We start from the raw sequence: 23,939 nt of genomic DNA on the forward strand, positions 1-23,939 counted from the left end.
GGGTTCGAACGAGAGTTTAGACTAATTCATTATATTAGGAGGTGGAAACGTTGTTGAGATGGGTTCTTACAATAGTTTAGACCAGATACATTCGCGAAAGTGGTCGCTTATTACAGGTGTTATATGTTGTTTCGGACCAAAAATCGATGCCCGCGGTCGCGTTACACAGGTGGTTGTTTAATACAGGTAACTTATACGAAGACTCTATGGATAAACTATTCCGTGCCAGAAATTTTTGCCCGTTTTGACAGGTGCCCGTCGAATGCAGGTGGTCGTCTAAGCAGTTTTCACTGTATATAGATGTACTTGAAACAAAATTATAGTTTAAAGCAGTTAAGATCTTAGTTATAAAATATTAATTCACTTCAAATACAATTTAGCTGCTATTTCAAAATCATATAGTTTATGACCCTATTCATACATTTGATCTTTAAACAATGTTTATATAGCCATTTGACAACTTCTACTTGATTAAGTATGGTGATAACTTATTCATAGTAAATATAAACAATTACCTGTAAAAAGTTTTTTTATGAGTTATGACAAGATCTAACATTGTTTGATATTGAGCAGTAGTAGTATTCAATATATGATGAGTCTCTATTTTTAACAAAACAATGAAACTGTCTATAAACAAAGTGAAATTGTAAGCATATGCAAGAACTATGTGTTCCCAACTAGTAGTAGTAATTCCTTCCTTCTTCCTAACATATTGTGCTTAGAGAGTGAGTTTGGTAAACAGGCAGTTAAGTACCATATGTGAAGGAAGATTCATTTAGAGCTTTCACTGGCATTAAATGATCAAACTCACTTTGCAACAAGAATTGTTAAGTTCAGTATCAGACCTCAGTTCTGATAAATTCAGAACTGAAAAGAATATAATTTAGAAAATCTTTACCACATTCCTTATGTAATTCATATGTTCAAAAATGTTGTTCTGTCAAACACCTACCAAGAAATCTTATGAAACCTTTAAGAAAAAGATTAGAGAAATATGGATAAGATATTAAAACAACTGATGTTAATACAACCTTGGCTGAATATGCCATTTAAAAAGGAAGCCAAAGTGAAATGAGAGGAAAAAGTTACACAGACTTGAAAGTTTAAAAATTTTGATAAACTTTAAATAAATTAAAATATATGTGCTTAAAATTTTATTGTTGAATAAAACAAATTTAAGGTACTTAGAATTATATTAATTTTCAGATTCTATGAAAAAAAACCAAGCATTAATTAATGCTCAGTGATTTTCTCTGATCAGTAAATCATTCTACATACAACCATGTATAAAACAATTAATGCTTACCAGATTAAGTTCAATCTGATTACAAACTGAAAAAAATTCTTCCAAACATTTATCCATCCTTGGAGGTGAATCATCAGTAGATTTTCTAGAAAAACATTGATATATTTTAAATACATAAACAATTTAAAATACATTTGAATAAAATTTTACTTACAATCCATTATCAATTGCAGCATTATGCGTTATATTAGCGTGAGCNGATAAAAGAAGTCTCCTACTGCAGTGTACTGCGACAGATATCTGTGACCATCACCACTAGTGTCTAATCTATATCAGTTTATTGTATAAAAGTTGAGTTTAAACATGAACTCATTGTCCTTGTTCTACAGAAAGAACAACCAGTAATTGAATTTTTAACATTGGGAGGTTGCACACCTCTTGAAATTCAAACCTTACAAGCACTCAAGAGACATTCATGAAGACCAGAAAACTCTTCTTGCATAATAACAATGGAAGGTTACACTGTAAGAAAACAGCAAAGATACATAAAAACTCATTATTCTGTATCCTTGTTATAGTGTAAATCTGGCACCATGAGATTTCTGCTAGTTCCCAAAATTAAGATTGGTGTAGATAAGTTAATACTTTACACTAAATATTAAAGTTCAAATTGTCATACAAAAATAAATCAAGAAAGAATTAGGAAATTTTTCCATGTACAGAATGCAAAAATGGCTTGGATGTCTGAAAAAATGCATTATCTTAAATGATAATTATATTAAAAAATGAATATTTCTAATTAAAATAAATAATTTTTTTCTAATTTTTAAAGCTGGTTATATTATTCTACCTCTTTCCAAATTAATTTTATCAACATGAAGACTTTATTTATCAATTAACTCTATGATCTGTAGAGTTATAATGTATTTTTTCAGTTAACAGTACATTATTCTATTAATAAACTCCAAATACCTTTAAAATGCAGTCTATTTTAAAAAACTTATCTAATGTTTTCGGTCAAATTAACAGACCTTCTTCAGGATCAAACTAACAGAATTAAATTTGCCAAACAGAAATTCCAAAATGTACGGTCTTCTCAGATTCGAATGCGCAAGTCCATTTGTTCTTTATAATTGTAACGCTGCCGCTTTCCATGCTGATGCTATTTTGTTTGATTCTCGAAAATTTATATTCTTCCCTGTACTTATAGATGTGCCCGGCCTCTGCATACTTTGATGTCTTCTATTTTCAACTTTTTGTATAACATTGGCCTTGCTCCATTCGATTGCAATCTCTGTTGGATCCACGATCGCATAATTAGCCAAAGCCGTGACTGGCTGTTTAAATCTTATATTCTTTTCGTGCTTCTTCAATGTTTCATTTAATGATGTCTTTGTGGCTCCTATATAATATAGCTCCTTTTTTAGCCTCTTATAATGCAACAGTATACTGTACAACCTGGAACTAGCCTCCTGTCTACAGGTGTTTTGTCATTTCTTAGCATTTGGAATATTGTTGTGTTTCTCTTATATGCTATTTTCTTGTTGCTCTCTATTCCTATTTTTCTGTATATGTTTCTTAACGATGCCCTGTATTCCATTATGGTGAACTCCTTTTTCTCTTTTTTATCTTTAGTCTTATTGCCTCCTTTTTCTGCTTCTTGTATTAAGGCTTTTACTTTACTTTGCTTAAGCCCTACATCTCTTTCTAGCTTTGCGATGTATTCAAGCTCTTTAGGTGTGTCATGAGCCTTGCTACAATGATTTTTAAAATAGACTGCATTTTAATGATATTTGGAGTTTATTAATTGGATGTAGTAATGCAGGTAAAGATTTAATTATTCTATTAATATTAGAGACGATTATATGAAATTTACCTGGGCAGCACTTGCTAGGGAGTCTTGCAGAGATTGACTTATGTATCGTAAATATCGACCGTAGATAACGGCAATGATGGCAACTGGCGGAACAATTACCAGTCCAACAAGAGACAGTTCTGGAGAAACATACACCTGAAACAATTTATCATATTGTATTTATATATATTACAATATTAAAAAATTAATTATGTACGTACCATCATTCCGACTCCCGATAGTATTGCAAATGCCGATCTCAACCCATCAGAAATATTCTGCGTCAAGGAATGTCCGACCACCATCGAGTCGGACGACAGCCTATTTATTAATTCTCCAGTTTTGTTGACATCAAAGAAAGAAATTTCTTGCTTCATGATAGAACTAAAAACCATTGTTCGAACTCTGTTAACTATTTTCTGTCCTAAAGTAGAAAGAAGAAAGCAGTTTAAACTTTATTTTAAGGATGATGATAATCTTTCATTTTAGTTTTTTCTTCTATTTTCTTATTTAACTATATTTTTCTTTGCTTAAATATGCAACAAATAATCAAAAATTAAAAGATTTACTAAATTTCAAAACAAAAAATATATTTAAAGAAATATTTAATATAATTTAAACAATTGAAGAATACCTGTCAAATTGATCAAATAGACACGTCCAAAATTAGCAAGACCACCAATGATAAAAAGTAATATCAAGAACTGACAGACTTTCGTCAGCTTGGACTTCACTTCGTCTTTCGGCATATTGTATATTATGTTGATCACCTGACCCAAACAGTAAGGGACCGCAAGTGTCACGGTACTCGAAATCAGTAACAACACGATGGCAACTGCAATAAATAAATACATATTTGTAGAAATAATACAAATCTAAAACGAATTTATAACATTAAGATTAAAGTTTAATTCTATAAACGTTATCATGCATAATAAATAAACTGTATTGTAACTTACAAACAGTTTGTGCCATTACTGCTTCAACTAGTGTTTTGGTAGTAATGGCATATACCTGCTGCTTTAAAGATTAAATCTGAACCAAAGCTTCAAGTTTTCAAGAGCAATTTGAATTATATTGGCCTAAAATTACCATCATTGTCAAACACTATTGTGGACATGGCCAAACCTACGACTGGTACAATAATATGCCAACTTAATGCCAATAAGATAAAAGTTAAAATTATATTATAATCCATTAAAAAGTCTCCATAACTATGTGTACAGAAGGGAAATTGTGAAAAGTGTATCATTGTATGCCCACCAGTGGCCAAGTTGATAAAACCAGTAAACATTGATAGTTGGTTGTGAATTTGTACCTTGCCAATGGCTTTCCATGTGGAGTTTTCCAGGTTTTCTTCACATTTGTAAAACCTAAATAGTGAAAGGTTTCTCCCGAGAGGCATTCCCTTCCTAGTCAGATTGCCCATAAGTCATGTTGCCGTATAGGAATAAAACTATCATGGTACACAATGGAGAAAGAGGAGTATCTGCCTAGGGTTGCCAGGTATTTTGGAATAATTTCCGGAATAAAATTAATTCTCGAAAGATATTGGGATGCTTCGATTTCAGAATATGAAGGATGGGCAGTTTTTTCACAAGATAGTTCGTTGTAGGGACAGTTTTTAGAGTAAAAGTCCTGTCACAAGATGGCAATAGGAAAGCATTGTCTATGTGGAATATACAGTAAGTTTGTTCTTATAAGCCTACTCACTAGTGTAGTGAATAAACTGTCAGAAAATACTTGCACAACTTTTAAAGTCAATTTTTTTATGTCAGAGAGGGTCCACAAACTACTATTTCTGTTAATTCTATTTATTATACATTAAATATTTTCAAAATAATATTAACGTATAATATGATGATTGATGATAACCAAAAAATTAATATTGTTTTGTCTTTTATTAAGCATGATGATGATGAAAGGCTGTTAATAATAATTGGAAACAATTATTATGAAGAGCTGATTTTCAAATTATACCATAAATCTCAATATTATATATTAGCAGAAAGTTGAAAAAGTTGAACAAAAAACATTATTTTTTGAAAATAAATTTTCTAATTGAAAAACTTAAGTTTAATATTGATAAATTTTAAAAGATAAATCAATTTTATTTTAAACAATTATTGAATTTTAATTCCTTTTAAACTTTCAAACAAGTCGTTGCAAAATCGGTAAAAGGTCAAAATTTGTCATCTGATATAAAATGCCATTTACGCACACCATAAACTTACTAGATAACTTCCATTTTTCTGGTTTTGCAAGTTGTAAAATCCTACCGACATGTAGATTAGGAAGCTTTCGACTAGTGGACAACGGGCAACTTCTCACGCATAAAATATTATTCGATCTACATAATCTCAGAATGGAATGTTTTACGGGTAGACAACCGATCCGTCGACCTTTAGACGACGAGACGGTGGAGTTTCTACCGCACGAATAGGTTCTCGATAACTTATTTTTGATTCCGAAGGAAAAATACGGCGGGATGTTCGTCTTCGGACACCGAAGTAATAACAGATGCGCAGAGGCCAGCATTTTTCAGTGTTACCTTGAACCTCTACTTTATGTTTCCAGAAGCATTCACAGACACAAAAGCACACGTGGAGAATATAAACTGATCATTTGTAATTCTAATATCACAGGTAAGAACTACATTTTGATGAAAGATCTTGATTTTACATTAAATTATAACATAAACTTGTTCATAACTTATATCAACTTTTCCTGACGGTCGAATCTTTCAAGAAATTTAAAATATATTCAAAGGAATGTCAACATAATAATAAAGTTCAAGGAAAATATCTTGACGTTTTCAAATACAGATAGTGAAATTGATTAATATTTATAAAACAGTTTTCATTTAACAGCAAAAACTGGTAGAGAACTTGTAAGTACTTATGAATGTTTTTCTGTCAACGTAAGTAGCACTTAAAAGACGTAAACTACAATTATCACAACTACACCATTGAACGGACGTTACGCCACGTGATGTGTGATTTCGTCGCCACCTACAATTTCTATCCATCTTCTTAATTAATCATTTAATTTTATTATTTTTTATAATTGAAATTTAAATGATTAATATTAATTATTTATTTTTTAAAACATTTTCTAGAACAATAAAAAATGTTCGTTATGGCAGAAAAGTTCCATATCTGACGTAGTATCCCCCTAGGGTTGCCAGGTATTTTGGAATAACATCCGGAATAAAATGAGTTCTCGAAAGAAATTGGGATACTTCGATTTCAGAATATGAAGGATAGGCAGTTTTTTCACAAAGATAGTTCGTCGTAGGAACAGTTTTTAGAATAAAGTCCATCACGAGATGGCAATAGGAAAAAATCCAGGACAATCCCGGAAAACCGAGACATCTGGCAACTCTTAACATACGTCTTAATTAATAGACCGTCAGCTTAATTTTTCGTCATCATATTTTTTATTCTTCTTGAAAATTTTTTAAAATATTAAAATCTGAACTTTAATGAAGCCATATTTCATACACAAAATTTAAGACGGGGGCTGCCCGAGTGGTTAAGACAGTGTTTCTCAAACTTTTTCGTCAGGTGGCACACTTGAAATTATTAAAAGAAATCACGGCACCCCTATTATTATTATTATTATTTATTATTTTGCTTTTTACGGTTAGTAAAGATATGAAGGATGAGAAGACTTTGAAAAAAATAAAAGTTTTTTTTATTAAAGTAAGTAGGTTTATTTCCAAACAATACAAAATCATTCAAAACAAAAGTTATTGTTATAAAGGTATTTTTTAATTTTTTATTTAATTTAATACTTTAATTCAATTATTTTAAGCAATTTTAATTTAATTATTTAAAAATTTCGCGGCACCCTTGTGGCGTTCTTGAGGCACCCTAAGGTGCCGCGGCACCCGCTTTGAGAACCACTGTCCTAAGATGTACAGTACGTAATGACCATCGTGCGATTTTAAGAGCTTAGTTCAGCTTAATTAAGTAATAACAACATTGCGTAAACTATGGGCTGTTTCTCTTTTTACACATTCAAGTTTTCGAAACAGATTACCGGTATTTGGCGTAAAAATTGTGCCTAGCAATACCAATCTTAATTAATTTTATTAAAAATCGGTAGCAAAAGAAAATGTGTAGGGAAAACCTTTTGGTGCAAATGGGCCGCCGTCAACTGGCAACAGAATTAGAGATAAATAACACAAAATACAATTTTTTTATTTTCATTATAAAAGTCGCCAGTCTTTTCTATTGTTACCCTGCCTTGTAAATTTAAATACTGTACTCTTTAAGATACGAATTAAAGGAACATTTCGTAATTAACAAACATATTTATACATATTACATACCATATTATTTATTTATTTATTTTTACAAGTAAATAGAAAAGTCCCGAAGTAATAGTTGATAATCGGATACAGGACAGCTGGGGGGATAGAAACTTAAAACTTTTTGCACGCTTAGCAAGCATGTGATTTGGAGGATATATTTTATTTAACTACTAGAGGATGAACCAGCGTTGCTTGGACAAAAAGTAACGATAGCAAAGATTAAGATAATAGCTTTGTTTTTATGTATAAATATATTTGTTAATTTTGGGGTATATATCGACTGTTTTTCCAGACTTTTCTATTTACTTGTAAAAATAAATAAATAAATATGTTGTGTAATATATATAAATATGTTTGTTAATTATGAAATATTCTTTTAACTCGTTTCTTAAAAATATCATTTAAATTTAAAGGGCAAGGAAACAATAGAAAAGAACGGTGACTTTTATAAAGGGAAAAAAAACTATTATTTTGTTTATTGTTTTAATCTCTTATTTTGTCGCCCAGTTCGCGGTAGCCCAATTGACGATGTCCCTTCATATCTACCCCAAAATTAACAAATATATATAAAAACAAAGACGACGATTACTTACAGTTAAAAATACATTACATTATACATTAAATACAATATAAATTAACACAAAAAATGTATAAAAGTTCTTAGTAAGAAATGGTTTTCCAAGAACTTTGAGGTGCTTTGTTAACCGCTTCCGACATACAATAATTAACCGTTGTCCAGTTGTATACCTGGTACAAACGCCTAGGATCGGAATCGTCTAGTGAGGAGATGAAGATTTTTTTCCCCTGGCCCTGAGAAAACTGAGATTTGTAGTGGTTCCTACCCTATAAAATGAATATCGTATTTACCTTTAAGACTGCTTTTTATTAGTAAAGAAACATTTTATTTCATTTATTTAAAAAATCAATGGCTTAAGGAAACCGCTCTATCTAAGGAGTCCCGTACGACCCCGCCTGGATGCAAATTCGAATCTAACTGATAAATTACAATCGAAGTAACATTGACCTATCTCCCAAGTGTTATGGTACAGTACAAACAAAAGTTTTCATGGAACAAGCCAATACAAACAAAGAGCAATCTGTTCGCAGCAATTCTTATTGGGTAGAAACGCCCGAGGGGCATCTTCACAGAAAGCACACAGATGTCAAGATTAATATAGATTAAGTCGGTTCTAATTCCCAAAATATCACGATGCAAACGAAAATTTTCACAGAACAATGCGGTATAGATAAACAATCGAATGACACATTTTCAAAACGATAAGCAATAGTGGGGACTAGCGTGAAGTTGTCACCCAAATGTTTTTGGATTTTTCCAAAAAATTAATGCCACACAAACAAAAATTCTTACGGAACAATTCGTTACAGAGGTAGAACAATCGAATGGCTGGAGTGTAATCGATACAAACTGTTGGGAGCCAACGTCGCGGGCATATTATAATAAATTCAGTTAGCGCTAGGTGCAGGGCAGGATTGGAAACAAAATTCGGCTCTGGCTTAGTATTAACGACTAGACTTCTACGAAAATCTCGTTCAATTAAGGAGAGAAATAATACAAATTATTGATAATTAGGTTAATTCTAGTATAATATTTTAATCGTTATTAACGTCTTTCATTAATATTATGCTAAAAAATTTAATAAAAAAACATTTCTAAAATTATGCCTGTTAATCGATCCCTCCGGCATTTTCGAGATTGGCAGGTGGCCAGCCCCATCCTGGCTATGACCAGTTACCGGTTCAGCTGTTCGAAGATTGTCTTGTTTTTAGTCTTTCTCAATACCTCGGCCTCAACATTCCAAATTTTACATTTAAATGCGAATTTTTCACGCTAAACTGAATCGAATGATATACACATATATAATGTCGAAAAGTCGAGGTTCTACTATATATATATAATATACAGTATACGTATTGAACCCCTATTAATCGAGGTAATGTGAACCGACGCTTCCTCGAATAAAACGGACGACCACGCCATTTGCCGTCGCTTTTAAGTCTCTTATTACACCTTAGTGAATTTATTCACGTGTAGTTAACAACATTTCTTTACATTATTTATTTACAAATAATACGTAAAATAAGAATAAGAATGTGTATTATTATAGTTACATTTTAATACTGATGATTTGCCTCGCATCGCAATTAAATAATAAAAGGTAAGGCTTTTCGTTTTAAACTTTGTTTTGCGAATAAGTAAAAGTATAAGAAAAGTAATATATTTAAGTGACATACATAATATTATTCAAGCGTCCGTCACAACTATCAAATAAACTGGACAGGTCATCGTCAGCAACAAGCTGCTAGTAATCTCAAACTACCAATCACTTATGATAAAATTAGTAGGCCTACTACTACTACGATGAAGAGAATTCTTCTGGAGAAGGTGATTACTACTTAGAAAGAAATGCAACAATGCCACTATTTATAAATTTCTTCCTAACATCTTCGACTTACTTAACTATAAGTGGTTTTCTCCTTTTTCCTTACACAATTTCTCACTAACCGTGGGAAATTTAGTTCGTATTTCTTCAGATTTACCGGAAGAACTGACAAGCTTTGTCCTATATGTGGAGTGAAAGACGGGTACCAACACTATACTAACAAATTTATTATGATTGAAAAGGAACAAACTCCGACTCCTGACCTACGACACTGGCAATACCTGGCCTTGAGCCCGGCCTACTTATCAAGAACAAAGACCTTTCTCATCTCCAAAAATTTGGTCAAGCAGTACTCGGAGCTTTCGAAAGTCACTGCAAGCAGCTGAAGACCAATCTTAACTTATTCTCTACACTTTATGTACAAGCTATACCCCCTTTGTTAACTACCACAGCGAGTTGCCGAGGTAGATGATCTATGCGAATTGGTTTTCGCATTATTTATTATAAATATTGTAAATATGTTCACTCTTTCTTAATTTTATTTCTTCGCTATTTCCTACAATTTTGTACCTGATTTACTATGTTAATTTTTGATTATCAGCTTGGTTATGCATAGCGGAGCCAAGCATACGCTAATAAAAGATTATTATTATGTATACATATAGACACTATACACACTTACGTTGTAGAATCCAAAAGTTCGAGGACTTGGCGTATAGTTCTTTGCCTCGAATAGTTTAAAACCTGAACGCGGACCCATCTTCAAAACAATCCCCTCGGGCGCGATACACTTTTTCCAGCGCTCTCATAACTTACGGAAGCATCGACGTAAGCCATTAGCAAACACCCGTAATGCCTGCTTTTACCACATTTGATGACTCGAAACGACAACAGAATGATCTCGGGCCGTTTCTGACGGACGGAATCGCAGCAATTCAGAGCTGACGTTAGGCGAGTGCAGACGGTACACAACTCGAGACCTACACTTTCTCCCCTTCTTCCCATGCACCTGGGATTTATTACTGCATGATTACGTTATACGACACGTTATAACTTATCTACTGCCTTTATTGTAGAAAGTGAAAGTCGTTTCGTCGAAAAGTATAATAAAGGAAATGTTAATAACGACGAGAATGCGAACTGTTAGGAAAACTGCAGAGAAAATGTCAAAAAGAACATTTTTAAACGATCGCTATAGAAAAGTAAGAGTGGATGCACACGACTCGCGGGAACGAGAAGCGACGTCGCAAAATGCATCTTCACCGCGCCACGGCACGACAACTGGCAAACAGCAATCCTATTAGATGTCGGCCATGCGTAAAATATTCAAGATGGCGAACGATACCGACACTGCCGCTGTTCCCGCGCTTACAAATTTCGTTTTGTATGGCTGGTTTTATTTTGCTAGAAGACGCCGTCGAAGTAGATTTAACCGAAGATTTTGAATTAGAGATATTTGTTTACATTGAGTAAAAACCGGTGTGCAGAATACACTTATTCCTCAATTAATATCTTTCGATAAAAAAAATACTATTTTCAGTAAGATTCATTGTTTTGTCGTTTCTACTTTTATCGCAGAAAAAATGAATAACTTTCTACCATTCGAACAAAAGCTTCCGTATCGTATGCCATATTTATCCTCTCTTTTTATTCTGATGTCGTTTATCTCGGTTAACCGCGATGAACTTTCCGTCATTGCAGTGGCGAACTGTAGTGGGGGCGGCACTTTTTAGGGGGCGGCAAAATTTCACAATAAATAATAATATGTTTTAAAAATTTGAAACATCCTAATCTATACTTGCATCGCGCCTACGATAGTGCTATCGTCCGGACAGTCCGGGAACGGCTCATCGTCAGGGTGAACTAGTAAGTTGCTCATCCGAGGAAATCCTGTGAAACCTGTTGACCTTTTTTTTTTGTTTTTGTTTTTTTTTCTTGTACGATTCATTCGCGTTCATATAGCCTTCACCACTAATGTCCAATAGAACTATTTTAAACAGATCGCTGCACTACCACCGAATTTTTCATTGCTTGTTCTGTGACAAAACTGAATTTTGGTCTTTTAAATTGATATACCTAAATAAGGGGGACCGAAATTTTCCTCCGTCCGGGCGGCTGACACCAACGGTACGCCACTGCGTCATTGAAACAAAACGTGATTCAACTTTCTCGCGACTTCCAAACCAACCGCAATTGGCCATTAGCAATGCGATACAGCGGCGGCGCAAAAGGTAGAATTCGACCGATTTTTGCGGTACGAGAAAAATGGCGCGAAGTGGGCTTCTGCGGCGAAAAACGTGACTTCAATGTGCCGCTTTTCGTTGCGCGGGGCATGCGCATCCGTCCTAAAAGTAACGACTTTGTATTGCATGTAACCTAATTGCGTTCCGAAGCTAAAATTAATAAATGATGCTAATGAAGAAAAAGAAAACAAAGTTAAATATCTGAATAGTGATTAAAAACACTCGGTTCATCATACTGATTCTTACACGAGACTGAAACCTCAGCAAGTAAAACAATTTAGAAACGAGACTACGTTTATATTTTGCAGAGCAAAATTTCGTTTTGCCAACAGCGGATCGTATATTATTATTTCTTAGGCTGTGTACACATTAGACGTTTTGCATTGCGTTAAACGCGCGTCATCAGCGTACACACCGCGCGTTAGCTCGGCGTTTGACGACCGTTTAGTGGAGCGTGAACACTGGATCAGTTTGGAAATGGATGTGAAAGTAATTGCTTGTGTGCGCCTTCTCCATCGTCGCTATAAAAGATGATGGCAGAGGCAAAGAGAATTTTGGGTGCACCCAATATTACGAGATAGACTGATGCATGGAATGTTTGTGACGTTGTATCCAAAACTAAGATAATATGAACCCAAGTTTTTTAATTATTTTAGAATGTCTATAAAATCATTTGACTATGGCTGGTCTCTTTTATATTTCATCAATAAATAGATCAGTATCGAAATGATCGTTCTCCATTTCGATACTGATCTATTTATCTCGTCTCGTGTAAGAATTGCCTCTGCCATCGTCTTATATACCGACGATGGAGGGGGCACACACAAGCAATTACTTTCATGTCCATTTCCAAACTGAGCAAGTGCTCACGCTCCACTAAACGGTCGTCGAACGCCGAGCTAACGCGCGTTTAACGCAACGCAAAACGCCTAATGTGTACACAGCCTCAATCGCTGGGAAGATTTCAAGTGTACTGTACATCTACGATTAAAAATTTCTGGATCTTGCTTAACCAAAGTACAGACATTTCCTTAAATAGATGTTTGTGTGTATTAACAAAGAATATTGGTGTTTAATGGGTCTGTTGCGATGCAACTTTTAGATCCTGTGAAGTTCACAGAAGAAATGTATAAAATATTTATTACTTGATAAGAAGACTACCAAATAATTACAAAATTCCGTTATCGAATGCGTAACGACGATGCGAGTGTCACCGTTCGATCTCACAATTCTCTTAGCAATACACTGGACTAGTAATAATAAAATTGTCATTATTAAGCACATATGTCATACCTATTCTATAATAGCTAGCGGAGTTTTCGTGGCGATGTAACGTAAGAACTTTTAAGACAAATGATGAGTTTTTCCGGCTAGTGAAGAAAATTGTAAAGAACTGGAAAAATTCGAATCTTACAATTAAATAATAAATGCCGAAAGTAGCGGAACGAGGTGGCTATCACTACAGCATCTTGTTTCTCCTGAAGTACNAAATAAATGTTTATTAATTTTAATTTAATTTCTACTCAAATATATTTTACTTCTTATGTAAAACTGTCTTTGCACATTTAGGGCAGTATTACACTAATATCCTTTTCATATCCAAATAGTGAAGAGTAATGTATTTCTCTTTATTTGGCAAAAATTCCAGGAAAATTTTTTTGTGCATCGTACCAACAAGTTGATCATCTACCATAATATATTCACTTCGAATAAAACATTTTTTAAAGTTGCACTATTTTGTCAAATAGCTCTCTAAAAGCAGCCAACTTATCCAATAATTTCCTTCCATTCTTATCTCTCACATTATCAAACCTCAAACATCTTGATAGAAATCTAAACCTTTTAAGACTCATTAATAAAAAGCACGTTTCAATGCCCGAATCATTTGAATTATCCCATATTTTCCAACAATTTTTTTTGAACCTCCACGAGTTCCAATAAGAAAAAAAATTCCAATAATGGCCCTAATTTCAGATTTGTCTGTTAGTCTTGCATCTCTGTCACGTCCAAAATTTAATTCTATTACTTCAACGTAAATGTTTGTATTTTTCATTGTTAACTTTATAACAGAACCATTTATAAAAAGACAAATGGTCAATTGCATTGACTATACCTTTTGCACTCTTTTTGATCTGGGTAAATGTAAAACAATGTCGTGAGAATTCACAAGAGCATTTACATGCAGTTTTCCTTATTCCATCTCGTCTGTTCATCTTTTCCAATAAAATTATTCAAAGATGGCATGACATCCTCTTCATTTTTTTCTTCCTTCTCATCTTGATTTGTTTTGTTCACTTTGTAAATCACAAACACTAAATTTGAAATTATCTTCTGCAGCTTTCTCAACATCTTTGGTTATATCTGTTTCTTCTATTTAAGAAAACCATTTGCTTATGACATATGGATCAGATTTTCTTCTCAAATTTTTCTCTTTTTTACTAGCCCTCACGATTACAAAAATACAAAGTTAATCAGTAATAGGCAACAAGTATTTTACCTACAACTAAGCACGCACACAGTTAAAATAAAGAACACAAAACGAAAAACTTATTCCAGCACACAAAAGAAACAACTCGCAAAAGAAAATATCATTACATACATATTTTGACTTTACATATACACAAATTGTAGAAACATTGATAAAATATTAACATTAGACATAACATTTTGTAATTTACAGTTATTCGACACATCCTTTAGGTACAATTACACCTCAAAATGTAGACCACACTCACAGGAGTAAAACAGTCGAAGAAACCAAACCTCTACATGCGACCTTTAGCCAGATACGACCTCCAAAATCAGACGGCATCACTCCACCAAGACTATTGCCTTTTAACTATTTAGCCCGGGCAACCGTGCCAGCTTCGAATAGCCCACTTGACCGTTTACGCAGTACTCATTATATAGTTTTAGGAGAGTGCACGACTACGTACGGAGTGTCAGTGAAGACAAGCAATAACTAGCCTTGACCAACACAGAACACGGAGAATAGACAGTATGCTAANGGGTCCGTTTTACGCCGATTCGATTTGCGCCGGCTTTTGTAGGAACGGAACTGCGGCGTAAACTGAGGGCTACCTGTATATGTTTTAAAATTTTTATTCACTGCTTTTTTCTTTCTTTCCTTCACTTTCACTGGATAGAGGTCGCTTGGTAAAATATCTATCCAAAGAGATTTGGCTTTGCCTACTTTTTAAAATGTTTCTAAAATGACTTAGGCAAATGTCATTACTCTGAGCAGCAATGCAGCTAGTGTGAACCTTTTTGGGATGTTTCTTTTCAATAAAATCAGTCACTTTCTGATAATACCTTGAGATTTCCTTTATCGAGCGAGATCCTTCCACGATGAAGCAAACACGCAGACTGAGACCGATGAACAGAAATGAATAAAAAAAATGGCGCTGCGAACTAATGTAACGTCGTATGGTGAGTTTTTGTTCGTATCGTGGAGCAAAAATATGTTAGAATTTCATGTCGTATCCTGAAAATTTCGTATACTGGGGCATTCGTATCCTGAGGTACCACTGTACCACTGTACGTTGTTGTTTTTATTTTACAATTGATGATCTTGCACATCATTTTCAGTCATAGACAGATATACATCAGTCATCTATTCAGATGACTGATGTATATCTATGACTGAAAATGATATTCTTGTTACACCTAATTGCATATTTGTGTTTGGAAACTCAAATATAAACTAGTGGTGGCTCTAATTTTCACTTGGTTACATTAATAAGAGAACATTGCACTATTTGTTGTGACAGGTGAATAATTTAATGGGTCTGATAAAATTTCTTTATGATTGGAAAAGATATTAATTAAGAGAACAAGTAATTTAATAAATACCTTTATAATGGCTCGAGCAAGAGCAATTCTTTGCTTCTGTCCACCTAAAATTAAACAAACACACACATTTACAGGGTGTTTTGGGTTAATGTTACGAGTCAGCCACAGAAAATATGCTTCTAATAAAACTATCGATAAGAATAAAAGTATATATAATAAACATCCCAAAACCTGACAGTGATGCTAAACCAAACTATTGCCATAATTAATTGGGCTATTATTTTGCTATTAATAATAACTAGATATTAAGTAATTTGGTAATAGAGGTAGACGTTAGGCACCATCTCTTAACGAAATTAATAATTTATTAAGTAATTTAGAACCATCCAGAAAGGAAAGTCCCACTCCAGGCTGGTTCTTGGTAAATGATGCTCTTTAACTTTGTTATTGATTACTTCCACTCATTAAAAAGTTACAACATAAGTGAAATTCCCTCCAATTCTCCATAACTTCCTATGTATATACATAATTGATACTTTTGAAGTGAAAAGGGTGCAAGAGTCTTTTGACTCACCCTGTATATTACTTTAATTATAATTATTTTGCAATCAAGGTCATAATTTAATTCTAGTTTGTATTTACCCCTTTAATTTAAATGTTAACGTTAACAGATGATCTTAAGGACCAAAAGAATGATATTATTTTACCCGATAACATGATTCCTCTTTCTCCAACTATTGTATTTAATCCTTGGGGAAACTGCTTTATAAATTCCCATGCATTAGCTTCTTTAAGAGAGTGAACAACTTTCTCTTCGATTGCGTTCGAGGAATCAGACAGTCCAAAAACTACGTTGTCTCGAATCGAGCACGAGAATAATACAGGATCTTGACTGACGCTTCCTATCTGATTTCTTAACCAACTTGTGTCCAGGTCTTTAATGTCATTTCCGTCGATTAACAGAGAACCTGTAAAATTTATCACTTAGAATTTCAATTCAAATGTAATAATGAAATAAATTTAACTATAAATACAGTGTTTGTAGCTTGCTGATGAATTTATTACTATAAAATTAAGGTTTTAATATAAAAATACCTGAATTAACATCATAAAATCTGAGGAGGAGACTTCCCAAGGTGGATTTTCCGGAACCGCTCGGACCGACAATAGCTTGAACCGAACCGTGGGGTATCGACAGTGTAAAATTCTGTAAGATATTTACATCTGGACGATTTGGATAAGAAAATGTGATGTCATCAAAAGTAATATTTCCTTTCAGTGAAGGAAAAGTGTGCCCACCTAAAATAAATTTTTGTTCTTATCCTTATCCTTTGTGCACAGAAATATTTTATGTATTATTATTACTACATTAAAGAAAAAGTTACCAGTTAACGGTATTGTAGGCTTCCTGTCGACCAATTCCCACAGCCTTTCGCTGGCACCCAAACCACGCATTAATTCAGAATAAAATGAACTGATGCCTAAAAAATTTCATAAAATCTTCTCATTCAATGTAATTTATAATATTTTCACAAGTAGAATTAATCAAAACTTATATTTATTTCTAAAGCATATATTTCTAAGTTCTATAAATTTATGTATTTTCAATTTCTCCAAACATGTTTCAGCAAAGTCCAATTTTCTAATAATAAAAATCAGATGAAATTTACTAGAAAACAAATACAAACTTCAGATCTTTTCATAATTTGTGAAAGAATGATAGGAAGAGGAGGCCACTTATGACCTTGTGCTCCTGCCAAAAGGTTAAAGTTAGAACCCGTCTTCCATCTGAAATAATCTTTTTTCAACTCATCAAACCCCGAGATTCCACACTATTTTAATTGAGTTTGCCATAAGTTTGTATCATGAGGAATAAAGTTGGGTCCTTTTTGGAGAGTTTCCTTAACTTGACAATACAAACTTATGGAAAACCTCAATTGCACAACTGGAGAGTGGAATCTCAGGGCTCAACAAGTCGGAAAAAGATTATTTCAAATAGAAGATGGTTCTTAAAGATCACACTTAAAATCAAAATGTAATGAAATGAAAAAATAAAACATTAAAATTAGAAATATATTTATTTGAAAGGACATTAACTGTAAATTTAAATTTAATTGGATTTTAGAACAGAACACTTACTGTAGCCTGATGATGGCTGAGTATGCAGTCAAACACTTTTGCTATTATTAAACTTTTTCTGCTGGTTTTAAAGGTTTATAGTTTGTATTGTGTAATGCATTATTATTTATAAGTCAAACTTAAATTATTTTGAATAATGTTACAGAATATTTTCTTTAGTGTCTACATAGCTTAGAAGATGAGTCGTTTTCTAATATGATACAAGTATTTCTAATATAGAACTTATGTAGAAAAAATAATGTAGTGTGCCATAAATTTCCAGATTTATATCTGGAGAGTATCTTTTTGCAGTGTAGAAATAATATATCTACAAAGCTTAACTGCCAACTAATTTAGTGTTCTGAAGTTTTCCTTTTAATGTAGAATTCGATAGATAATTATTTCTATTTGGGAATTCTTAAATTCAGAGACCCCAAGAAAATGCTTAGTTTGCTTAATCTGAAACTGCCTTTACACATTAAACTTTTGAAATTAATAATATATTACAAGAATAAGAATTGTGTATTTTTGAAAAGTTCAAATAAGCATTTTCTGATTTATAAAAATATATATTAGAACCATTTGTTATTAACAACTACAGAAGCTATGGAATTATAAGAGGGGAACATTCTCCATAGAATTACTGAATATTTGAAAATAATATATCCATGATCGAATGATGAATCAGAATTATTTTATTTAACAATTACATTTTGAGTAAAAAAACAATAAGTTTAATATATAAACAATAGATTTCACTCATTGTAATCACTTTTAAACTAGCCTAAACTGAAAAAAATTAAGAGGAAAATTCTTCAGGTAAATAAAGAAACGATAACTAAATTCTTTTCTAATGTTAAAAATTTTGAAAACCCTTTACAATTTAGAATTGCATGCAATTAAGCAGTGATGTCAATCCCTCAAAACACACGAACTTTTTTGTATGATAACTTCGTACAAAAAGTTTCTGTAAATATAATAAATGTCTTTCTATCATCATTTAGAAGTCTTTATATATTTTATTATGGTAATTTGTCATTCTAACAGAAACAAACTTCTTACAAGATGGAGAAACATTGCAATGAGAAAGATAACTTGATCATAAAAACACATATTTGTAATTGTTTTTCCACAAATATAATTATTTACCAAATCTAAAAAAGAACTGTACATAAAATTTGGCCAATTATTATTTCATTATTCAGGTTGTCCAAGAACTCATTTTCAAATATAATTTGAGTTACATAGGGTTCTATATTACCTAAGTTTTGTATTATCTGATCACTGTTCTTGTCTATATTGAACAGAGACATTATTATATGGTTGTGAATCGAGCATCTGAATAAATAGTTGTATAGACAAAACTACTTTCCTTGTAAAGAGCAGACTGGTTGTTCTGAATCTATTTTTTGAAGAAAATAGTACAACTGAATGGTAACAGAAACAGATTCAATGAAATATAGGCCATCTTTTGTTTAGAAAACGAAGACGAATAAAGAATAAAATCTTTCTACATTTTAACCATCACATAATATCCAACAACTCTATCTAGAAACTTAATTAGGCAGTTTTTGTTAAAAGAATGAAGACCTGCAGAACAACATTGACAGAATTACATTAATATGTTCTTTTGTACAATACATATCATTTTATTAACTTATAGCTTAATTAATTAATTAACTTACCTCCAATAGAAATGCCAACATAAGCAGCATACATGAGAAATGATGTAAGATCGCCGACGGTAATTTGTGCTTCGGTCATCATGACACCCCCGTAATAAAGCACCGAGAGTACAACAAGATTTCCACTTAGACCTGACTAATAAAAGAATTTTCTAATTAAATATTTTTACTCCATTAAGAATACAATACAAAATAAATATGTGTAATAAAAAATTTCATATAAGACTAATTAATTTGTCATAATTTATCACTTTCAGATTCTGGTCAAAGTTTCTATTCATTTAATATAATAAATACTAATTTATCTATATCATTCCTAATTTATCTATATCAGATAAATTTATCATTCAAAAGTAATTGCCTTTTACTACGAAAAATGTTCCTTGTAAAATCTCGTAAATCTGTTTACTAAACTATATGCGATTTTATTTTACAGTATTATACCGATACAATGTTTATTGTTTCATAGATTATTGGCAACTTCATGTATCTTTTAAATTAATGTCAATTTAAAAACAAAAATCAAAAGAATGATAACACAAATAAAAATTTTCAAAATTATCTTCTATATAATTTGAAGATGTAGTACAACCCTCGTAATCTAATGTTTGGTTATTCAATAATCTGTTTCATCTTACAACAGTGATAGTAGAAACATAATGCTTGTAAAATAATGACAGATTATTGCAGTGGGGAAGAAAAAAAAGGAGAAATAAAATTCAATATACTTTTTAAAATAATAAATAAGATGGTTTGGTGGCCAAAAAAAGTAAAAGGATCTCTGTTGCCACCCTAAATACTACATTCACATAAAGAAAGCATCCTGATCAACCTTTGAAATCATTTATACTTATTTCATCTTTAAGTTTACACTCTATGATTGGTTCAATAAATTTAAAGCTAGACAATATGAAGTCGAAGATAAGCCAAACTCGGGAAGACCTTCCGTCCTCTTGGACAATGAGCTGTAGCAACCAATGGAAGCCGAACCATGCCTGACCATGCAAGAAACAAGCAACACACTCGGTTGTGGCCAGTCTATCATAGATTTTAACTTACCTGCCATTGGAAAGATCTGCAAGATCAATGTTTGGATCTCTCAAAATCTGAATACAAACCATGTTTCAAGCTTGATTTGGCAGAGACTAATTGATGTCAGCCCTCACCCTTATATAGCTCAAACATTTATCATCCAACTACCATTCAGCTGCATGCAACACTTCAGCAGTTCACTGATAATTAGATGAAAATCACACTTGCAGAGTTCTTTGAGTTAAAATTGCCCCGAGTTTTATTCGGCAGGAATCCGTGACCTGCCCAATCGATGGAACTGCTTGAATGTAATGGCAATTATTTTCTTGGATAAACTATTTTTGTTTTTGAAATAAATATTAGACTATAAAACTTTAGAAAAGTCTAGAGACTTTGTATCAACTCAAAAGATTGTGTGAACATCCAAGACTTTACTGCATTTACGAAAAGAAATGCTGTAAGGTTGTGCAAAAACGGAAAAAGTATATAAAACTTATGATGAGGACATTTAAAAAGCTGAAAATGCTTATATTGCTTTACATATATGTGAGAATCTGGAGATTAATCATTTAAATTGATAATTTAAGTAACAAATATTTGTTATGTATTTTCAATAGAAATTTATCTATCACAAAGTTCAATAAAGTTAAAAGGGAAACTTCCTGTTTCTCACGGAGGGGAAAACAGCTTAGTTCCTCCAAAAATGATAGTTCAAGTGGATGTCTCACTCTATATCAGCGAAACTGCATGACTTCCATCATACAACAGAAGCATGGTGGAATTTTCTAATAATCTATTGGATGGAATTTTAGCATAAAAGGTGAGCAGTCACCTTCAAACACACTCGCGCTCTTGCTAAGGCTCATGCCAATGCTCTTGTCCCTGTCCCAGTTCTCTACTTTTACTCGTTCCCAAGAACCCTCAACTCTCCACATCAGATATGACTGAACCGCAGGTAATATAATTTTGATATGTAAACTCACTCTCTTATAGAAAAGCAGTAGGGAATAAATTGTCATTATTTTTATCTTCTTTGGGATCATTTATAATTTTGAGGTTTACTTTTGTTATAATACCAGATTTTTATATGATTAACATTTGTATAACAACTTTGGTCATCCCTTATTAATAAATTTATCTTTTAATTATCACCTTTAATTCATTACTGCCTAATTCCATTGTCAGTCTACAATCCACGAAATTCGTATATCCTATGTTATCAGCAATTCAATTCAAACCCTCCTAAAATTCCGATCAAGTTTTAAATACACTGTTTCCACTCGGAAAGGAACTAACTCAGAAGAACACAATTGAATTTACCCCAACTGGTGTCTGGATTCTTGAGGAAGATTTCCCCAATCTTTCTTTTATTTTACATTACCGTCCTGAGTGTGGAACGGGGTATCCCTGAGTCCCCGGTTCTCACATATATAATCTAATAATCTATATATACAGTGAATTTAACATATAAAAACTTCCTAAAATATTACAAATTTAAAAAATAATTAAAATTTGAACTTAATAAAAAATTTTTGCATGTATTTTCAATGAATTTATCATTCATATAAATTATAAAAAATATAATCATTTTCAAATAATAAAAAAATTAAACTGTTTTTCCAATATCAAATAACTTACTGAACCATAAAATATTCCTCTTGCCAGAGACTCTTTCCTCGCTAATTTCATGACGAATGAAATTTTGCTGGCATAATCGTCGTACATTTGTTTTTCCCGTGCAAACGACCTCACCGTTCGAATATTTGTGATGCTTTCTTCCGAAACCTTAAAATATATAATATAAATTTATGTGTTTAATATTTATATTCATTTAAAAATTTATCTAAAAGGGTTGATCGATAAAAGAAGTCTCCTACTGCAGTGTACTGCGACAGATATCTGTGACCATCACCACTAGTGTCTAATCTATATCAGTTTATTGTATAAAAGTTGAGTTTAAACATGAACTCATTGTCCTTGTTCTACAGAAAGAACAACCAGTAATTGAATTTTTAACATTGGGAGGTTGCACACCTCTTGAAATTCAAACCTTACAAGCACTCAAGAGACATTCATGAAGACCAGAAAACTCTTCTTGCATAATAACAATGGAAGGTTACACTGTAAGAAAACAGCAAAGATACATAAAAACTCATTATTCTGTATCCTTGTTATAGTGTAAATCTGGCACCATGAGATTTCTGCTAGTTCCCAAAATTAAGATTGGTGTAGATAAGTTAATACTTTACACTAAATATTAAAGTTCAAATTGTCATACAAAAATAAATCAAGAAAGAATTAGGAAATTTTTCCATATACAGAATGCAAAAATGGCTTGGATGTCTGAAAAAATGCATTATCTTAAATGATAATTATATTAAAAAATGAATATTTCTAATTAAAATAAATAATTTTTTTCTAATTTTTAAAGCTGGTTATATTATTCTACCTCTTTCCAAATTAATTTTATCAACATGAAGACTTTATTTATCAATTAACTCTATGATCTGTAGAGTTATAATGTATTTTTTCAGTTAACAGTACATTATTCTATTAATAAACTCCAAATACCTTTAAAATGCAGTCTATTTTAAAAAACTTATCTAATGTTTTCGGTCAAATTAACAGACCTTCTTCAGGATCAAACTAACAGAATTAAATTTGCCAAACAGAAATTCCAAAATGTACGGTCTTCTCAGATTCGAATGCGCAAGTCCATTTGTTCTTTATAATTGTAACGCTGCCGCTTTCCATGCTGATGCTATTTTGTTTGATTCTCGAAAATTTATATTCTTCCCTGTACTTATAGATGTGCCCGGCCTCTGCATACTTTGATGTCTTCTATTTTCAACTTTTTGTATAACATTGGCCTTGCTCCATTCGATTGCAATCTCTGTTGGATCCACGATCGCATAATTAGCCAAAGCCGTGACTGGCTGTTTAAATCTTATATTCTTTTCGTGCTTCTTCAATGTTTCATTTAATGATGTCTTTGTGGCTCCTATATAATATAGCTCCTTTTTTAGCCTCTTATAATGCAACAGTATACTGTACAACCTGGAACTAGCCTCCTGTCTACAGGTGTTTTGTCATTTCTTAGCATTTGGAATATTGTTGTGTTTCTCTTATATGCTATTTTCTTGTTGCTCTCTATTCCTATTTTTCTGTATATGTTTCTTAACGATGCCCTGTATTCCATTATGGTGAACTCCTTTTTCTCTTTTTTATCTTTAGTCTTATTGCCTCCT

The 23,939-nt window shown here is 32.5% G+C and overlaps 2 protein-coding genes and 1 long non-coding RNA gene across 3 annotated transcripts in view; all 3 read right to left on the minus strand.

Annotated features, from left to right (window-relative positions):
* Positions 1 to 23,939, minus strand: part of LOC111634541 (ATP-binding cassette sub-family B member 10, mitochondrial-like) — a 30,179-nt gene that overhangs the window by 3,024 nt on the left and 3,216 nt on the right. The window contains exons 5-10 of the mRNA XM_023379338.1: positions 22,330 to 22,476; positions 19,660 to 19,795; positions 17,242 to 17,337; positions 16,952 to 17,155; positions 16,564 to 16,824; positions 15,917 to 15,960 (exon numbers count right to left, since the gene is read on the minus strand). Coding sequence (XP_023235106.1) covers positions 15,917 to 15,960; positions 16,564 to 16,824; positions 16,952 to 17,155; positions 17,242 to 17,337; positions 19,660 to 19,795; positions 22,330 to 22,476 — 888 coding nt within the window. The remainder of the gene's footprint in view (positions 1 to 15,916; positions 15,961 to 16,563; positions 16,825 to 16,951; positions 17,156 to 17,241; positions 17,338 to 19,659; positions 19,796 to 22,329; positions 22,477 to 23,939) is intronic.
* LOC111634543 lies at positions 1,307 to 1,504 on the minus strand. Its single transcript, XR_002758244.1, has 2 exons — positions 1,461 to 1,504; positions 1,307 to 1,391 (listed from the first exon to the last, which is right to left on the minus strand). It is a non-coding gene; the product is annotated as an uncharacterized LOC111634543 (long non-coding RNA).
* LOC111634542 (ATP-binding cassette sub-family B member 10, mitochondrial-like) lies at positions 2,264 to 6,490 on the minus strand. Its single transcript, XM_023379339.1, has 4 exons — positions 5,336 to 6,490; positions 3,736 to 3,936; positions 3,323 to 3,525; positions 2,264 to 3,257 (listed from the first exon to the last, which is right to left on the minus strand). The coding sequence occupies exons 1-4, from the start codon at positions 5,637 to 5,639 to the stop codon at positions 3,108 to 3,110; spliced, it is 858 nt and encodes a 285-aa protein (XP_023235107.1). The 5' UTR covers positions 5,640 to 6,490; the 3' UTR covers positions 2,264 to 3,107.

This window comes from Centruroides sculpturatus, unplaced genomic scaffold, assembly GCF_000671375.1.
Source record: "Centruroides sculpturatus isolate CEXI.00-Female unplaced genomic scaffold, Cexi_2.0 scaffold861, whole genome shotgun sequence".
Taxonomy (NCBI): Eukaryota; Metazoa; Arthropoda; class Arachnida; order Scorpiones; family Buthidae; genus Centruroides; species Centruroides sculpturatus.

Coding starts and splice junctions, on each gene's coding strand:
- LOC111634542 (XM_023379339.1), bottom strand. CDS start 5,639: ATGCTGGCCTCTGCGCATCTGTTATTACTTCGGTGTCCGAAGACGAAC. Junction 3,526..3,735: donor CTATTTGATCAATTTGACAG/GTATTCTTCAAT, acceptor TTTCTACTTTAG/GACAGAAAATAGTTAACAGA. Junction 3,258..3,322: donor TATCGGGAGTCGGAATGATG/GTACGTACATAA, acceptor AAATTGTTTCAG/GTGTATGTTTCTCCAGAACT.